Raw genomic sequence first — 20,650 nt, 5'->3', positions numbered from 1 at the left:
ATATGGTTAATTTACGATTCACATGATTGTATCAACCATATATACGGTTACAGTAAACAAATATATGTTTGTGACAACCATTCATATGATGAAGGACTTATCATATTATGTTGCTCTCGGCTTAAGGCTTATCATAATCTGAGAACAACATATTATGATAAAATTATTCATCATAAGTATGGTTGCCACAAACATATATTTGATTACTGTAACCATATATATGGTTGATACAATCATGTGAATCATAAATTAACCATATTATGGTGACCACAATCATGTAAATAGTTACTGTGACTATAATATTGTTAAAAATCTTGTAACACTATTTAAATGGTTACAGTAACCATGCCCAATTATATTTTTTCTCTGCGTGTAGAGGAGGACAAAGTTAAAGTCGACTATATCTACACCATTTCCAATTGTATTTCAGAAATTTCTAATTATATTTCAGAAAATTCCAATTGAAGTTCTGAAATTTCCAATTATAGTTCAGAATTTTCCATTTATATTTCAGACTTTTCCAATTATATTTCAGAATTTTCCAATTGTATTTCAGAAATTTCAATTTGTATTTCAGGAAATTCTAATAGCAATACCAATGCTAATTTCTGAAATACAAATATAAATTTCTGAAAAACAATTGGACAAATTCTGAAATACAATTAGAAATTGTTTAAGTATAAATTAAAAATTCTGAAATACAAATGGAAATGGTGTAGTTACAAAAACTTGTTCCAGTAGTTTAGAGGATTCAGATTAATTAACACTTTTTTTGTGGAGCCTTGCATATTCGTTTTGGGGCGACCTGATTATTGCACATTCGTCAGCATTTTCACTCTCATTGATGCCCTCATGTCCTGAGACATGGTGGTCCCCAACCTGTGTTACGGTATGTATGTATGTGATCCAATAGACATTTCAGCACGTTGAAAATGAGATTGATATTAAAATAAACTTAGAAATGTTAACCTTTTATCCGTATATATATTGCGTTTTAATCGGCTCAGTAGTTTCGAAGTTATAATAACACATTGAAGCAAAAAAATTTAAAACTCATGAAAAATCAAAAACGGCAGAAATTGTTCAGTTTTATTGCTTTATCGTAAACCCACGTATAATAGCAACAAAATTAGATAAATCGTGATTTCGCTAATTTTCACAAAATTTAACTTTTTTGTTTAATACACATAAAATTGAGTAGATAATGTTCTTTTTTTTAATGGTTGAATTCTGAAAAAATTTTCCCAATGCTATCTAAAAATGTTCACATATATATTGCGTTTCAATTGGCTCAGTAGTTTCGAAGTTATAATAACAAATTGAAACAAAAAATATATTTTTTGCGTGAAAATAACAAACTTTTTTATTTTAAAAAAATCATGAAAAATCGAAAACGGCAGAAATTGTTTAGATTTGTTATTTTATCGCAAAGCCACATGCAATAGGAACAAAATGAGATATCGATGATAAAAATCGATTGATTGTTTTCGAATTTATTTACAATTAAGTGAACTCGCTCATTTTCACAAAATTTTACTTTTTTGTTTGATATACATAAAATTGAGTAGTTAATGTTCTTTTTTTTAATGATTGAATGTTGAAAACATTTTCGTCATGCTATGTACAATTTAATATTTTTACACGTAAAAAATATATTTTTTGCTTCAAGTTGTTATTATAACTCCGAAACTACTGAGCCGAATAAAACGCAATATAAAACAGATTAAAGGTTATGTAAATTTTAAGTTTTCTAAGTTTACTTAAATAATATCGGACTAACTCTCTTTGAGTTATCATAAATGATGTGGAGAAACATCTAAAAATATTCACAATTTTAGAAAAAAAATTAAACAAAAAAAAATCTATCCATAGAAGTCAAAAATTTTACCATTTTTGTACTTTTGTAATCATTATGCATCAAATCTATATAGTGTTTAGTGAAGCCTTTTTTTGCTGTTGACCTGTGTTATCTATTACATGTAGGGTTTTTATCCCGGGAATTCCCGGTACAAATTTCCCGGGAATTTTGCCAATTTTTCACTACCCGATTCTCGGGATTTATAGTCGGGAATCCCGGGAATTAAAAACTGATGAAAATACATAGAAAACAAGTTAGAACTCTATTTTTTTCACCAAAAAAACCGCTTATTATTATTTATTTGGGGTTTTTCGTATGAAAATTTAAAAATTGAATTCATTATTTAAATTCATGTTGATTTAACAAAAATTTAATCATTCAAAGTTTGAATAAATTCTGTTAGTAATTAACTTTAAAATTAATTCAGTTTAAAAAAGGCTTTGAAATGAATCTAAAAAATTCAATATTATGAATGGATTTATGGAATGAAAGGCTGACATTCTTTAATTACGGATTAAGATTTTAGTGAATTGAGCTCAAATGTTATTAATTAATTCGAAGCTCTGATTTTTAATAATTATAACACTAAGTTTTTTTTATGAAATTTGGCTATAATATTCCTAATTTACAGTGTCATTATATATTTCGGGAATAGTCGGGTACCCGGGAATGTATAAACAAATTTCCCGATTCCCGGGTATCAAGGTCGGGAAATTAAAAACCCTAATTACATGCAATAACGTTTGTGTGTTATCCAGATGTTATCTGACCAAATTGGACCATAATGTTATTTATCATAAAAAATTAAAAGAACAAGTAAGAAAGTATGTTAGGTCAAGTTAGGTCCCCCACACTAAGGAAATGAGCAAAAATGTATTTCTTTTAAAATTTCAGTAATTTATTTTAGTCAATAATTTTTCGAAAGAGGGCATATATTGTTTGAAAAATATGCTTAGTAAACCACCGTTAACTTTAATAATCGTACTTGAATATGGGGAAAATAGTAACTCCTAAATAATTCGATCTTTTACAAAAGTAGCAAAAGATTTTAATATTTTTTTTTGTATACCAGAGTATAACCAACGAATTTAAAAAAAATGTGGAGATAAGTATTTTTTATTTTTTAAAATCACTTCTTACTGGCTATATTTTTCAAAATAGAAATATAATTTTGGTCCAATAAAATTCATTCTATAATTTGGTTGGGAACGTCTCGAATATCACACAAATAAGAACTGGTTCTAAAGACAAAAAAAAAAAAAAAAATAACCAAATTATTTCTCACTATACGGATGTAAGTAAATATTCCGAAAATAGGAAATTTTGTTAATTTCTAGATATTCTGAAGGTCAAGAGCTGCGTATTTCACAGTTGTCATTAGAAAACATTAGTCTTATTGGTTTAAATTCATTATCGGTCCAAAGGTACAAATTGGCGTCATCATCTTAAGACGTCTGAATAAATTAGTCATTTTACGTGTTTGTTTTTATCTATGTACATAGAAAATTGTCAATAAATAAACAAATACAGGTTGTTTATACAACTTAGGGAAGTGAAATGTTTGTGCCAACAATTATTTAATACATTCTTAAATAAGTGGAATTTTTTTTGAGGTATTCTAAAGTAGTTAGCAAATGTTCGCATGGGCTTTGTTCTATGGCGAAATAAATAATCATGCCTAATTTATTTACAGGTAGTCTCAATTCTATAATAAATACAACTCTACAAAAAACAACAAATAAGTTACATATATGATAAATACAACAATATTGCCACTACAGTCCAGGTTCGGTTACTATATAAATTCGGGAAAATCGGATCATTAATGGCTGAGATATAAGTAAAAAACCACGACAACCTCGATTTGTATACCCTTCACCTTCGTGAGAAGGGTATATATAAGTTTGTCATTCCGTTTGTAATTTCCACAATATAATTTTCCGACCCTATATATTCCGGATCCTCATAGATAGCGGAGTCGATTATGCCATGTCCGTCTGTCTGTCAACTTTCCGAAGCCCCCAAATAACTTGCATACAGGATTCATACATCAATATCTGCGGAATTCTTCCGGCTCGGTTTGCTATTTAAAATCGGTTCACAAATGGCTCAGATATAAGGAAAAAACCAGGACAATCTCGATTTTGACCTATATCTGGATTACTAAGTCAATAATATAGACAATATGGATATCTAATGATAGATATATCAAAGGCATTTGCAACGACGTATCTAATGATAGATATATCAAAGGCATTTGCAACGACGTATATAAAACCATAGTAAGTTGGACCTACAATGGGTCAAAATCGGAAAAAATAGTTTTTAACCCGAATTTTTTTTTTCACGAAAAGTTTTTTTTTTCGCTAAATATTAAAAAAAAATTTAAAAAACAAAAAAAAAATTAAAATTCTTTAAAAAATATTTTTAAAATTTAAAAAAAAAAATTTAAAAAACAATCGACGCCATAGCAGTTTGGACCTCAAAAGTGATTAAACACCAGTGAATTTTTTGATTTTTTAAGATCATGAAAATCATTATAGTCCTTAAATCTTTTGTTTTTCAGAACCTAATATATTATTCAGAACAATCTCCAACAAACCGAATCTTTTAAATTTTAATCGATGAATAGATTATAGGATTTTCACTATCTTAAAAAAAATCAATTAATTTTGGGTGTTTACTGGGGTATTCAATCGATTAACCGTTAATCGGTTAACCGATTAACAAATAAAAAAAGATTTTCAAATAAAAAATAAACCGATTAATGTGTGTCGGTTAACCGATTAACCGAAATTCATTTTTTTGCACTTTAACTTATTTTCCATTTTTGTTTGTTTTTTATGTTTTTGTAAAAAAATTCGTGGTTTTATTTTCAATTTAAAATTAAAATAGACATTATTCGGTTAATCGAATAATTTAAAATTAACCGATTATTAACCGAATAAATATAAACCCCGATTAATTATTTGCTCGGTTAACCGATTAAACCAGTAACCCGATTAATTGAATACCCTAGTGTTTACTCACTCTTGAAGGTCTCCGTATAATGGGGTTTTTCACCAAAATATTTTTTTTAGCCAAAAATTTAAAAAAAAAATGTATGGTTTCCTTTATATGTTTAATGGGCCTGGAATTGCACTTCAAACTATAAATAACAAATTAGTTTAACACAATAATGTTTAAACCGGAAACTGATAAAAAGGACAGAATAAAGGCGATATGCATTGAAAATTTGTAAATTGAAAGGAGATCGTAAACGAATTAGTCGTAGTAAAATTAGTTATTTTTTTTTTTTTTTAAAAAATATATTTTATTTCAACAAAAATTCCGAAAACGTTTAACAACCTAGACAAATGAATTTATCTTGAGAAGTTCAATAATTTTCCACAGCAAATTGCCATCTGAATTGCAGCACTCGAAAATTAAATGAAACTTGAACAGAATTGTTTTATCATTTAATAAATAAAATACGAAAATCAATCAATCAAGGGTAAAAACCTTGATAATTTAATTAAATAAAAAAAACTCTATTTGAAGATTACAAAATCAAACAAATGACAAATGCCACAGTGATAATTGAAAATGTTTTAGCAAATAGAAAATGTTGTCATAAATTTGTTTATATAATGTAAATATGTATTTATTAATTAATTAAATAAATAATTCATTTCTTTTACAGAGACCTGGGTTAGTTCCTTGCTGGCCATAGGAGCCTTTTTGGGTGCTTTACCAACAAGTAAGATTTAATGTTATAATTGTAAAGTTCGTTCAAAACCGATTTTTTATGCCAAACATTTAAGATTTTGAAACTAAAGGGTGTTTTTTATAGAGGCGGAGAACTTTAAATTGAAATAAAACAGAGAAAAAGTTTTTAACGTTTCTGGTTTATCTTCATAGACCTGGTACTTTATATATCCCCAAATAAAATAATCTAATGGGGTCAAATCACATGATCGAAGTGGCCAGTTAAGAGGTCCCTTTCTTGAAATTATTCGTTCGTCAAATGTTACTCTCAGTAAATTGATGGCATCGCGAGCTGTGTTACCACAATTCTGCCTCCCAATTGCGGTAGCATGTCTCTGTACCGTTGACTGTTGACATTCTGACCACAGATATTTATGAAGACATATGGACCAATGATTTCACCGGCCCATAAAGCGCACCAAACGCTGAGTTATTCACAAAATGTACGGTGCGATTATCGCGAGGCTTCAATTCCTGCACGAGCTGAATCTTATAAACACGCTAACCAAGATTCTAACGCAAAATGTTCCATAAAGTGGATGGACACTAGTTTGGATCATCATCAATGCTACTCTTCATATCATCAATATAGTATTCCGAAACGTGTTCCGCAAACGATCCATAGTTTCTCGAATTAATCGCTCTAATGGACGATCGTGAGCACCATAAAATGCACGTAATGCCCAATGAGTTTGCCCGAACAATTTGCAAACATTACTCTGGCGTGGTTGTCAAACCAAACTAACCTCAAAACAATCGAGAACTGTCAAAACAGCTGTCACAGAGAAAACAGTGCTGTTAATTTAAAGTTTTCTGTCTCATTAAACACCCTTTATTAGGTCAAGATTTTGTAATTGCCGACTCTTTAAAAGTTTCTAAATCAGAAAGATATTCTGACAGTTTTTATACCAAAAAAAATATTTTAAAATTCAGTTTAGTGATACACAATAGTGTTAAGTTTATTTTTCCGATTTAAATATTTTTTAACTTTAATTTATTATCTCCCAGGTTATATTGCTGATGCTATTGGTAGACGTTACACTGCTTTGGTTATGGATATTCCCTTTATTGTCGCCTGGATTTGTATTATTTTCGCCGAATCTGCTAGCATGTTATATTTTGCACGTTTTACTATTGGTAAGTACTTCTAAACTACTTCAACTACTAGTCGGGGCTGCTAACCATCATTCCACCATTCTTCTATTTTTTTTAGGTTTGGCTACTGGCAGTTTCTGTGTTGTTGCTCCCATGTACATTTCGGAAATCGCTGAAGACAGTATAAGAGGTACATTGGGTACTCTTTTCCAGTTGTTGTTGAGTGTTGGCATTCTTTTGGTGTATGTGTTTGGTGCTATTGTATCCTGGACCACATTGAGTGTGTTGTGTTTGATGGTGCCATTGGGTTTATTTGTGGGCATGCTTTTCTTGCCGGAGACCCCAACATATTTATTGAAAAAGGTAAAATTAATTTATATTTTTATAACTGTAAATCAAATCATCTCCATGCATGTAGCAGATAGTTTTATAAATATAGTTTGAATGTGGTCCAAACTTTTCTTTAATAGAAACAAGTTTCTTTAAACTTCATCCCACATTTATTTTTACGGGCTTTTTAAACCACTACACAATTTTAATGTATATGGTCCAGTATATGGTCCAAATTTTAAATTCTATGAAGACATTTTTTTAAAAATTTTTTTTTTTGTAAATTTTTTTTTTTTTTTTAGATGTTTCTCCACATAATTTATGATAACTCAAAAATGGTTAGTTCGATATTATTAAAGTAAACTTAGAAAAGTTCAAATTCACATAGCCTTTTTATATATTGCGTTTTAATTGGGTCAGTAGTTTCGGAGTTATTATTACAATTTTAGAAAAAAAATTTTTTTTAAAAAATCTATCCATAGAATTCAAAAATTTTACCATTGATATATATAGTGGTTAGTGAAGCCTTTTTTGCTGTTGACCTGTGTAATTGATAGGTACGACGAGGTTTTTTGTAGTGCTTGACGAGGAGATTCTACCTATGTAATTTTTTTTTTGTCACAAACGAAGAAAGAGGATCGTTTTAAAATTGTAACATACGCGAGGTGTCCTACTTTGAGGACCCTTGGTCGCGACCCTGGTGGGCCCATAAGGCCAAGGTAAAAACTTAAAGTCGACAACACATCCTCTTTGTGCATCTGAAATTTCATTCAAATCGAACCTACCGTTTAGAAGTTACATATTTATTTCCCTCTATTTTTATACCCTTCACCTTCGTGAGAAGGCTATATATAAGTTTGTCATTCCGTTTCTAATTTCTACATTTTTCATTTCCGACCCTATAAAGTATATATATTCTGGATCCTTATATAGCGGAGTCGATTAAGCCATGTCCGTCTGTCTGTCTGCTGAAATCAACTTTCCGTAGCCCCCAAATAACTTACATACACTATTCATACATCATTATCTCCGGAATTCTTCCGACTCGGTTGCTATCTAAAATCCAGAAAATCGGTAGACAAATGGCTGAGATATGAGGAAAAAACCATGACAACCTTGATTTTTGTGACACATTTTTATACCCTTCACCTTCGTGAGAAGGGTATATATAGGTTTGTCATTCCGATTCTGGATCCTTATAGATAGCGGAGTCGATTAAGCCATGTCCGTATGTATGTATGTCTGTCTGTTGAAATCAATTTTCTGAAGACCCCAGATATCTTCGGGATCCAAATCTTCAATAATTCTGTCAGACATGCTTTCGAGAATTTTGCTATTTAAAATCAGCAAAATCGGTTCACAAATGGCTGAGATATGAGGAAAAAACCAAGACAACCTCGATTTTTGACCTATTTCTGACCTATATCTGGATTACTAAGACATTAATATAGACAATATGGATATCTAATGATAGATATTTCAAAGACATTTGCAACGACGTATATAAGACCATAGTAAGTTGGGTCAAAATCGGAAAAAAAATTTTAACCAGAATTTTCTTTTCACAAAAAAAATTGAAAAAACAAAAAAAAAAATTTAAATTAAAAAAAAAAAAAATTAAATATAAAAAAAAAATTAAGATAACAATCGAAAAAATTTAAAAATTTTTCCATAAAATTAAAAAAACAACTGGAAAAAAATTAAATTTTGTTTACCTAAAAATATTTAAAATTTTGAAGTATAATTTGGTGAATGGTATATAAGATTCGGCACAGCCGAATACTTGTTTTAGCTATATCTGGATTACTAAGTCATTACTATAGACAATATGGATATCTAATGATAGATATTTCCTTTGTAATGACCAGGGAAACCAAAATATGCAAATGCATGTTTTTTCTGGTGAGTCTAATGAGCTCATGGATAAGATATTTACACGTTTCAGAACTATTTAAGAATTTTGGCATCGATTTGTTAGTGCATATTTTTGCATATTTTACCCTTAAATGCATATTTTTGCATATATTTGTTTTAAGAACATATTTATGTCATATTTTTGAGTTTTTAGAGCATATTTTACTGTTTATTAGCATTTTTGACTTTATCAAAAACTAATTTTTTCTTACATATTTTTCGCTGTTGTTACAGGTTTTTACTTCCTTTGTTTAAAATTCAAAATTGAAAAAATAGAAAAAATTAAAATTTTTTTTTTTAAATTTAAAAAAAAAAAATTTAATTTAAAAAAAACAATTCGAAATTTTTTTTCCAAAAAATAAAAAAAAAATTTTTTTCACCTAAAAATATTAAAATTTTTTATTTTGAAGTTTAATTTGGTGAAGGGTATATAAGATTCGGCACAGCCGAATATAGCTCTCTTACATGTTTTAATATAAAAAAGCACTATTTTAATAATAGCGCCATCTAAACTTCAAATTTAAGTTCTAATTCAAACTTAACCGCTCTAAGTGTTAAAGAAATATTGTCTTTTAAATTTGCTCCTATGATGTCGAAAGAACATTTTCTATCTATAAAAATGTTTTCAGATCCAATAGACAACGATTTTTATTTGAAAATTTAAGTCAATATTTTGTAATTTATTGCAATAATAACCTTAATTGAAGAAGTGACTTTATATTTATATAAAACTAGTTGACCGACCCGGTAGCTATTTCCTAATGTTAGTTCTTCATGTTTCTCCAACCCACATACACCTGCCTGTTCTTATTTATTTGCAAATAAAAATTTGTGCTGCATACTTTAGGGTGTTTTTATTGCTGTTGACTGGACTCAAAAAAAATTTCCGAGTTTTTCCCGGAATTTTTAAATATTTTTTCTTTACAAACCATCTCCTGAAAATTTCGAATCGAATAAAAAAATAATCGCTCCAGCTGTTCTCACGTGATGCCATTACATCAGCGAGATGCAGTGAGCTCTCAAATGAGCTCTGTTCTTTTTATTTTCACATGTACGCAAGCACACACATTGTACCATGGCGTAATGATTATAAGGTGTATGCGTTACTGCAACAAATACAACAATACAAAAACAAATAACTTTTATAGTGTCAAAAACAACTGACATAATGTATACAAACTACAGCAAAAAAAAATTTTGACAAGATTGAAGTTGTAAACAAACTCGAGCAAAAAAATAATCAGCTGTTTGATTAATGTCACCTTGTACATCATTACACCATGCATTGTACAAAAACAGTCAGTCTCGCACAGTGATGTTATACGTAGGGAAAAATCCCTATTCGTAGGGATTTTCTGCTAAAAAAATGGCCGTAGGGAAAAAATGACAGATTTGTTGAAATCATTAAAATGTAGGGACTTTTCAATAATGTGGGAGAAATATATTAATTTCGCATCCCTTTTGTTATCTGTGACTACATACTAATAAAATTCTTGATTCGGCAATATTACAAAATATCAAATGTCTTTGAATGATCGCTTGCCGCCATTTCAGCTTTGATTTTATAGTAGATTTGTAAAATATTGTTTTTTATATTTATATGTATATAATATAATACATATATTCAGCAGAATGAACTCTTCGTATTTTTCAGACTCCTCGACACGCTTTGAGGAAACCAAAAAGTACCACAAACAAAAAGACCAGTGAATTTTTTTGATTTTTTTAAGATCATAAAAATCATTATATTCCGACTTAAATCTTCTTTTTTCAGGACTGAATCTATTATTCAACTCAATCTGCATCAAACCGAAACTTTCAAAATTTAATCGATGGATAGATTTTAGGATTTTCATTATCTTAAAAAAAATCAAATAATTTTTGGTGTTTAATCACTTTTGAGGCTCACTGTATGTACGTTTGTATGTTTTGAGTTACAAAAAAAAAATTATTTTGATAGATATCCAACTCGCATCCCACTAAACGACCAAAAAGCTATTCGAGGAAAATACCAATGCTTTCTTTTCAAAAAAAAAGTCAAAAAAGTTTTTGATTTTGCAAAAAGAAAAATCAAAAATATTTTTTTTTTAATTTTTTTTCGAAAGATTGAAGAAATAGTTCTAAATTATTTAGGACAAATTTTGCTATGAACAATAGGTAATAAGTTACAGGGATGAGAAATAACACCTGTATGGCCAAAATGTCAAATTTTCAGAGAGTTCTTGAGCGATATTGTTGAAAAATTGTGTCTAAACTACTATCCTATAGGACTAACCTTGGTTTCAAAAGTTGGTATACCCCCATATATATATAAAATACATCAAACACAAAGGGTATTATTTGCATTGATATACGAATTATCATTTGAAAGTTGTAGGGATTTTTGTAGAGACAATCTTTTGAGCGCGTAGGGAAAAATAGGGATTTTTTTCGGGCTACGTAAAGACTTCTTAAAAAAGTATATAACATCACTGGTCTCGCATGAGCATTGATAGAAGCAGGTTGTGTTACGCTTTTATGTTTGTTTATTTCAGCTATTTGTTTTTGTTTCTGCCAGAGAATAATTCTCAACTCATACAACTACAATATCTAAAAACTGTAGTGGTGTGAGTTTGCATTTCGCTGCATTACATACATGGACCATTTCATTTTTATATATATAGATATCATCAAAAAATACCTCTCGAGGCCTTTTCATAGCTTAAGTTCCTATAGTTTTTATGTTGTATTTATTTTTTGTTATACTTCTTTTAGTTCATGTTATTTTTGTTTATTTTATGTTACTTTACCTTTTTAGAAATGAATTGTATATTTTTTGGTTAAAAATTATGTAAAAGTTTGTTTTTTTAAGAGCATATTTTTTAAATTTTAAGAGCATATTTTAAAGTTTTTACTGCATATTTAAAGCGCTTTTTTTAGAGCATATTTCCGGTTTCCCTGGTAATGACATATATATTTTTTAACCCGAATGTTTTTTTTTTTTACCAAAAATTCGGGTTAAAAAATATTTTTTCCGATTTTGACCCATTCTAGGTCCAACTTTCTATAGTCTTATATACTATAGTAAGTTGGAAAAACCAAAAAAAAAAAAATTTAAATTTAAAAAAATTATATATAAAAAAATTATTTTAAAAAACAAATCGAAAAAATTTGTTTTCAAAAAATGAAAAAAAAACTTTGGAAAAAAAAATAAATTTTGTTTACCTAAAAATATTTAAAATTTTTATTTTGAAGTATAATTTGGTGAAGGGTATATACAATTAGGCACAGCCGAATATAGCTCTCTTACTTGTTTTTTCTATCACACTGTGAGACATAATATTAAGATCTTTTTGGAATAAATATAAAACGTTTCTATCTATATATCCCATTAACAATTTTTTTCCTCTCTCTCTCATTCTAGGGCCGCCGTGGTGATGCCGCTTTAGCGCTTAAATTTCTCTGGGGACGTTATTGTGATTCACGCTCAGCCATTCAACAAATACAAGCTGAACTGGATCAGGCCGGTGGTAATGCCTCAGTCATGGATCTCTATCGTATACCTGCTGCTCGTCGTGGTCTCATCATTTCTATGCTGCTTATGTTCTTCCAGCAGTTTTCGGGCGTTAACGCTGTCATCTTTTATACAGTGCCCATTTTTCAGTCAGCCGGCAGTACTTTAGATCCTTCAATTTGCTCAATAATTGTGGGCTTGGTACAGGTCGTAATGACTTTGGCTTCGTCGTTCTTAATTGAAAGAGCCGGACGCAAGTCTTTGTTGCTTTTCAGTAGTACCATTGTGACCATTTGCTTGGTCATTTTGGGTGCCTATTTCAATATGAAAGATAATGGAAAAGATGTTTCCTCAATAGGCTGGCTGCCTCTACTCTCTGTGGTCTTGTTTATGGTAACGTTTTCGGTGGGCTATGGTCCGGTGCCCTGGCTAATGATGGGTGAACTTTTCTTGCCTGATGTTAAGGCAACGGCTGTGGCTTTGACTGTCATGTCCAATTGGTTTTCGGTGTTTTGTGTGACAAAAACCTTTGGTTCCATGATAAACGCCTGGGGTTCTGATATGACATTTTGGTTCTTTGCTGTTTGCATGCTTGGTGCCACCATCTATGTGTACTCAATGGTGTTGGAGACAAAAGGCAAAAGTTCAGCTCAAATTCAAATGTGGTTGGGTGGTGATAAATAAACTATTGCAGAGATTATTTTATTTTTATTTTCATTTTCATTTTTTTATGTTTTTCAATTAGTTTGTAATCATTTTTAATTAATAATTTTGTTGTAGTCTTTAGCTTAGATACATTTTTAATTTGTAAATAAAACAGCTTACCACCAAAATACAACTAAAATCGATTAACCAAAAATTTAGTTAGTAGAACCCCAACAATTCGCAAATAGTTTAGTTACATTTATACGTAATAAAAGATTAAGGAAGTTAACAAAAATAATTTATTTATAACTTCATAATGATTGTAACAAAATTGTAAAGTTTTTTTTCTAAATTTGTCTTAATAGTAAAATATTTACATCATAAATTAGCTGTCTCTGTTCAAATTTATTTTATTATTTTAATATTGCATTATTATTTTTTGTTGTTGTTATTTTTAAGTTATTTTTAGTTCATAATTTTGTCTAAATACTTATTAACGTATGTTTATTTTCGTTATTTATTAATTTATTCAAAAGAAACAAACTGTAATGTGCAAATATTTACACTATTTTTAAGTTTAATTGTTTAGTGACAAAAAGTTAGAATGAAAAAAAAAATGAATAAAAAACAAGTAAGAGTGCTATATTCGGCTATGCCGAATCTTATATACCCTTCACCTTTGTTGTGGATGCATTATTATTTTTTATAATTAGTATATATGTATGTACATTGCCCACTTTCAGCGTACAGCATCCTAAATTTATCAAGAACACAAAAAACAACAACAACGCCAAACGAAACAAAACACCAAAAGAAAAAACAAAATACGCAAGGCAATGAAACCAACACACATCCATCCAAACATACGTTTAATTGTATAAAAAACAACAACAACGCCAAAAGAAACAAAATACGCAAAGCCTGCACATTCAAACATACGATTTGTTGATTTTTTGTCAAAAAAACCAACACACAACCAAACTAAACTTTAGTTGTATAAAAAACAACAACAACGCCAAAAGAAACAAAACACAAAAAAAAAACAAAATACACAAAGCTTGCACATCCAAGCATACGTTTTGTTGTTTTTTTGTCAAAGCATGCAATACATTGTGTTTTTTGATGAAATTTTCAGAGGTTGTCTCGGATTTTTGCTCATATCTCCGTTATTTATGGACGGATTTTGCTGATTTTAAATAGCAAAATTCTCGAAAGTATGTCTGACAGAATTGTTGAAGATTTGGATCCCGGAGATATCTGGGGCCTTCAGAAAATTGATTTCAACAGACAGACAGACAGACGGACAGACAGACAGACAGACAGACAGACAGACAGACAGACAGACAGACAGACAGACAGACGGACATGGCTTAATCGACTCCGCTATCTATAAGGATCCAGAATATATATACTTTATAGGGTCGGAAATGAAAAATGTAGAAATTACAAACGGAATGACAAACTTATATATACCCTTCTCACGAAGCTGAAGGGTATAACAATGTAAAAGTTATTAATTATAAATTTACTTATTATTAATATTAATTCTGATTTTGTAAAAATAAAGAAATTTGTATTTTGGTTAAACCAAATAACAATAATGTGATGAGTTTCTTTATTTACTGATGGGGTCAATTTGTTATAAATTGAGAAACAAATGATGGAGAGTTCTGAACAAATCTTGGTTTTGTAACTATACAAATTTGATGATGTTATAAGATAAATTAGTAAGGCTTCTTGATAAATTAGTATTCAAATAAAATTTAATGACATTGTTTAGGATTTGGAACCAAAGATTGGAAAGAATTAATTCTTAATGTAATTTTTTAAATCAAATTAAATTTTATGGTTAAGAACATTCCGTTAATAAATTCATTATGAATTAATTAGAATTAATAGGCTTAATTCCTTTGTATTTCGAATTTATTGACTTCATTTCATTGAGAATTAATTTTTTATGGAAATAATGATTAAAATTTTCTTCAATACAAATCTATTATAAAAAGGCTTGAGTAAAATTTTTTCAATTCATTTTGTAAATCAAAAGTATTTTAATTCAGTTTTTATTAGATTTGAATTAACTAAAATTAAGTTATTCAGAAGTTGAATGAATTCTGTAAATATAAGTATGTATTTGAATGAAGCTAAATAATTTGATGCTGGGAGTGGATTTATGGAATGAATGGCTAACATTTTTCAATTTCCAATTAAGGTTTTAGTGAAATAAGCTGAAATATGCGTAATACTTTATTTTAAAGGTGTCATAATTGATCTACTTCAGTGTCCGATAGTTCGAATAGTTCATGAAAGACACCTTATCCTATGATGAGTATTCGTTTCCTCAACAATGCACAGTGGTTTAGAAACGTTTATTTATTTGGAAATAATTCGGTATCTCTGGAACCATGGGTCCAGTGCGCTGCCCCTCAAAGTTGGTCACCTCGGATCTCAATTTTTTTAAAAACTCATTTGTGATCCGACTGAGCTGTGGATCACTTAAGCGGACACAACACCCCCCAGACCTATCCAAACTTGGCCAATTTTTAAAAAAAAATTAGATTTGAGTAAAAAATTCTAAAAAGGCAAAGCAACGATCCTCGGAAAGCTTCATATTTGCATAACCCTATATGCTTCAATATCGTCCAATTTGGTGGACAGACTTTCACAATAACGTTTTCAGAATTAAGGCAAACTGCTCTCAGGTAAACAATTTAAAGAAATGTCAGTTTAATCTCCATTATCTCATTGGTGAGTTTTTTCATTGATATGAATTCATTTAATTTTTCCACGAAAATTGTAGCAGCTACACTGAATCAATTAAGTCTCCGTACAAAAATACTTGTAATATAAACTAGCAATTTATGGTCACTTTTCAATACATATTTAAAATGTTTTTAAATTAATTTTATAAAAAATTTTATAAACTAGAAATCAACATAAAACAAATACAAACATTTTCATTAAAAACATAAAAATTAACATAAATTCAATAATTGTACTAAAAGTATCACCAAAAAAGTCTCCGTACAGTTGACCGTTTTAAGGCAAGGAACCCCAATATTAAAATTAATTGCATTTAATATGTGGTAGGTCCTCCTTTCTGAGCAATTGTAGCATTTAAATGGCAGTGCATGGAATGTACCAGCTTTGTTGTTGTTAGGAAATCTATTTTATAACACTCTTCAGCTTTTAGCTTATCTTTACTCGATATATTGTGCTGAAGACTCTTTCTTTCCAAGTGATTCCATAGATGCTCAATCGGGTTGAGATCAGGTGACTCAGCTGGGCAATTTAATTGCTTAGGAACATTATAAATAAGACATTCCTTACTAATCCAGAGGTGTGTTTGGGATCGTTGTCTTATTGGAAGCAATACAAACGTCCCAACCATAATTTTTGCATCACTTTGTTTTAAGTTTTTTTTAATATATTAAGGTATGCATATTTATCCATCGTCTTTTCAATAAAAATAAGATTTCCCATCCCAGATGAAGCCATGCAACTCCAACCAATTACGTTACCTCCTCCATGCTTTACGGTTAGCGTCAAATGCTTCGGATCCATTTCAGTATTTGGCTTTTTCCATACCATTTTTCTTCCATTAGAACCAAAAATATTATATTTACTTCCATCGCTAAAAAAATTCGATTAAAAAAAAAATCTTTATCAATATGGTCAATAGCGTAATCCAATCTCTTTCTCATGTTCACTTTTCGAACAAGCGGCTTCTTACGGCTTACCTGACCATCGTATACATTTAGTTTAATAGCGTTTCTTACAGTTTGGGGGTTTACCGTTAATTCATCACTAGTTTTGATTTTTCCATCAATTACACATGCGCTAATTTTTGGATTACCTTCTACAAATCGTACAATTTTTCTCCCTAAGTGGTGGTCTAGTTTTCTTGGACGGTGATTTCCTGGTTTATTTGCCATTGTTTCGGTTTTTTTGCACTCTTGAATAACGTACTGATTGGAAGAGCGTGGTCTTTTTACAATATTATTGATTTCAGTTAGACTTTTCCCTTCATTTTGCAGGCAAATAATAATTTTATTTCTATCCATTGAAATTTGCTTATTTTTGCATTCCCTGACAACAACAAAGCTGGTCCATTCCATTTAAATGCTGCAATTGCTCAGAAAGGAGGACCTACCACATATTAAATGCAATTAATTTTAATATTGGGGTTCCTTGCCTTAAAACGGTCAAATGTACGGAGACTTTTTTGGTGATACTTTTAGTACAATTATTGAATTTATGTAAATTTTTAATGAAAATGTTTGTATTTTTTTATGTTGGTTTCTAGTTTATAAAATTAATTAAAAAAAATTTTTAAATATGTATTGAAAAGTGACCATAAATTGCTAGTTTATATTACAAGTATTTCTGTACGGAGACTTAATTGATTCAGTGTATATAATCAGCTGCATTAAGTTTGTGAATACAATGTCGCTTTTTTATTTAATTTTGAGTGAAATATTTTAGCCTCTTCTTCGCTGTTAATCCAGAAATTGGAGTTCCTTTTCAACGACACACATGCGGCTGTGCAGAATCTTATATACTCTTCACCAAATTATACTTCAAAATAAATATTTTAAATATTTTTAGGTAAACAAAATTTTTTTTTCCAAAAAATATTTTTTCCGATTTTTTCATTGTAGATCCAACTTACTATGGTCTTATATACGTCATTGCAAAGGTCTTTGAAATATTTATCATTAGATATCCATATTGTCTATATTAATGACTTAGTAATCCAGATATACATAGGTCAAAAATCGAGGTTGTCCTGGTTTTTTCCTTAAATAGCAACCGAGCCGGAAGAATTCCGGAGATATTGATGTATGAATCGTGTATGTAACATGATTCGGAATGTTGATTTCAACAGACAGACAGACGGATATGGCTTAATCGATCTGCTATCTATAAGGATCCAGAATATATACTTTATAGCGTCGGAAATGAAAAATGTAGAAATTACAAACGGAATGACAAACTTATATATACCCTTCACACGATGGTGAAGGGTATAAAAATAGAGGGAAAAAAATATATAAATTCTAAACGGTAAGTCCGATTTGAATGAAATTTCACATGCACAAAGAGGAAGTGTTGCCGAGTTAAAGTTTTGAACTTGGTCCTCATGTACCCCCCAGGAGAGCGACAAAGGGTCCACAAAGTGGGACACCTCGGGTATGTTACATTTTTAAAACGATCCTATTTCATCCTTTGTGTTCCGAAAAAAATACATATATAGAAATAATCGTATTTGAAAATTAAATTTTCAACATTTTTACCCACCCTACTCTAGCTTTTCGATAACAGCGGATCCAAATATTCCCGATTTCTCCAATTTTCCTTTATTGGAGTACAATTCATGTATGTGTCAGATAGACCAAAGTTATATGCATTCGAATTTAAAAAATGTTCAAAAGGCAATTTTTGGCTAATTTTTTGTGAAAAAGTACCTTTTTCCTTTTTAAGTTATCACAAAAAATTTCTAAGATGATGTATAAGAAATTTATACTTTTTGAAAAGCAAAATTTTTATCAAATATTTTAAATGAAAAAAAAAATTTACAGTTTTTGATACCGAGTGGACCAAGTCCATTCAAAAAACGCCTATTTTTTTATGTAAAATACAACTTTAGGGTAAGAATTCTCAAATCACATATTCGATATCAAAATATAGTAACCGATTTTAGATGGCCCAATATGTTTTTAATTTTTTTCGTAAAGGGTTCAGTAGTTTCGGAGTTATAATAACAAATTGAAGCAAAACAAGTAAGAGAGCTATATTCGGCTGTGCCGAATCTATATACCCTTCATCAAATTATACTTAAAAATTATTTTTTTTTAAATATTTTTAGGTAAACAAAATTTAATTTTTTTAAAAAAAATGTTTTTCGAATTTTTAAAAAAAAATTTTGGAAAAATAATTTATGACAAAAAAAAATTTTTTTGATGAAAAAAAAAATTTGGCTTAAAAAATATTTTTCCCGATTTTGATTGTAGGTCCAACTTACTATAGCCTTATATCCATCGTTACAATGGACTTTAAAATGTCTATCATTAGATATCCACTTAGTAATCCAGATATAGATCAAAACTAGGGCAAAAATCGAGGTTGTCCCGGTTTTTTCCTTATATCTCAGCCATTTGTGGGCCAATTTTGTCGATTTTAAATAGCAACCGAGCCGGAAGAATTCCTGATATATTGATATATGAATCATGTATGTAAGTTATTTGGGTTCTACGCAAAGTTTATTTCAACATACAGACGGACAGACGAACATGGCTATATCGACTTCGCTATCTATAACGATCCATAATATATACACTTTGTGGGGTCGCAAATGAAAAATGTAGAAATTACAAACGGAATGACAAAATTCGCTCATGGCGAAAGGTATAAAAATATATTTTTTATGTGAAAATAGCAAATTTTTTGTTTTAAAAAAATCATGAAAAATCGAAAACGAAAACGAGTGGAGAAACGTCTAACAAGATTTATAGTTTTACTTAAAAAATTTTTTAAAATAAATCTATCCATAGAATTTAAAATTTTTTACCATTTTCTTACTTTAGTCATGGTGCATCAAATCTATATAGAGTAATTGATGATATTGTCGTAACGGTAGCTTTGCGGTAACGGCTGTCAAGCTGAAAGGGTATTTTAAGGGTAATGTTAGCTTAGCGATAACGGTAGCCAACCTAGGTATTATATGGGATGAAGGAAAATCGTTTGACATGTTATATAGTAGTTTTTTATTATATCTGTATGATATTTTTAACTTTTTCAACTGAAGACCAAATGCAGAAATAACATTTTTAATTTTTTTCAAATAATTTAATAACTTAACCTATACCCGTTAACCATTTAATTTTTCATTACATCACTAAATCACACTTTCTAAATGTAATGTTTTTTTTCCATCAGATACTGTCAGATGATAACCCTTTCAACTGCATATGTCTTACTTTATCAATATAATTCTTATTAAAATGTGGGCATATTGATTGTAATCATATTTTGGCGAGGTACGATTTATTTAATTATGCGCGGTTGTGCAAATCAACGCCCCTTAAAAAATGTGATTAAATATGGCAAATTTAATGCAAATTCTTTTATTTATTTTATTATTTATTTAAACAGAAACAAACGTGACCTATCACGGTTATCACTATTGAGTATTCGAACAAAACAAACAATAAATCCACCAGGGGAGATGCTCTGTTCTGGTTTTAAATCAAAAATTTCTATATTTGTTGTAATAAATAATTAGCATTTAACAATTAAACAAAAATGTAATTTAATGTACATAAATAAATAATTGATTAAATGTCTCTTGTGAATGTAAAAAATGCATTTTATTATAATTATTAATTTGTTAACAACATGTTTCTTTTTTTTGTTGTTTATAAATACTTCCCACTATTCGATTTTATGGATATAAAAAACATGATTTGTGGCTGGTTTTTTTTACACCGGTTTACACAATTTACTTTTTTGTATTTTTTGCTGGAAACTGTGACTTTAGTTTGGAAAATAAACACAAATTAATTGTT

At 29.5% G+C, this 20,650-nt stretch overlaps 2 protein-coding genes across 3 annotated transcripts in view; both read left to right on the top strand.

Annotated features, from left to right (window-relative positions):
- Nucleotides 1-14,683, top strand: part of LOC135963343 (facilitated trehalose transporter Tret1-2 homolog) — a 56,299-nt gene extending 41,616 nt beyond the window's left edge. For both annotated transcript variants that reach the window (XM_065515151.1, XM_065515150.1), the window contains exons 4-7: nucleotides 5,541-5,597; nucleotides 6,614-6,742; nucleotides 6,819-7,063; nucleotides 12,348-14,683. In XM_065515151.1, coding sequence (XP_065371223.1) covers nucleotides 5,541-5,597; nucleotides 6,614-6,742; nucleotides 6,819-7,063; nucleotides 12,348-13,121 — 1,205 coding nt within the window. In that variant the 3' untranslated portion in view covers nucleotides 13,122-14,683. The remainder of the gene's footprint in view (nucleotides 1-5,540; nucleotides 5,598-6,613; nucleotides 6,743-6,818; nucleotides 7,064-12,347) is intronic.
- Nucleotides 1-20,650, top strand: part of LOC135963344 (facilitated trehalose transporter Tret1-like) — a 109,102-nt gene that overhangs the window by 50,774 nt on the left and 37,678 nt on the right. The window lies entirely within an intron of this gene.

The sequence above is a fragment of the Calliphora vicina genome, chromosome 1 (assembly GCF_958450345.1).
Source record: "Calliphora vicina chromosome 1, idCalVici1.1, whole genome shotgun sequence".
Classification (NCBI taxonomy): domain Eukaryota; kingdom Metazoa; phylum Arthropoda; class Insecta; order Diptera; family Calliphoridae; genus Calliphora; species Calliphora vicina.
This window is presented reverse-complemented; position numbering and strand designations above follow the sequence as displayed.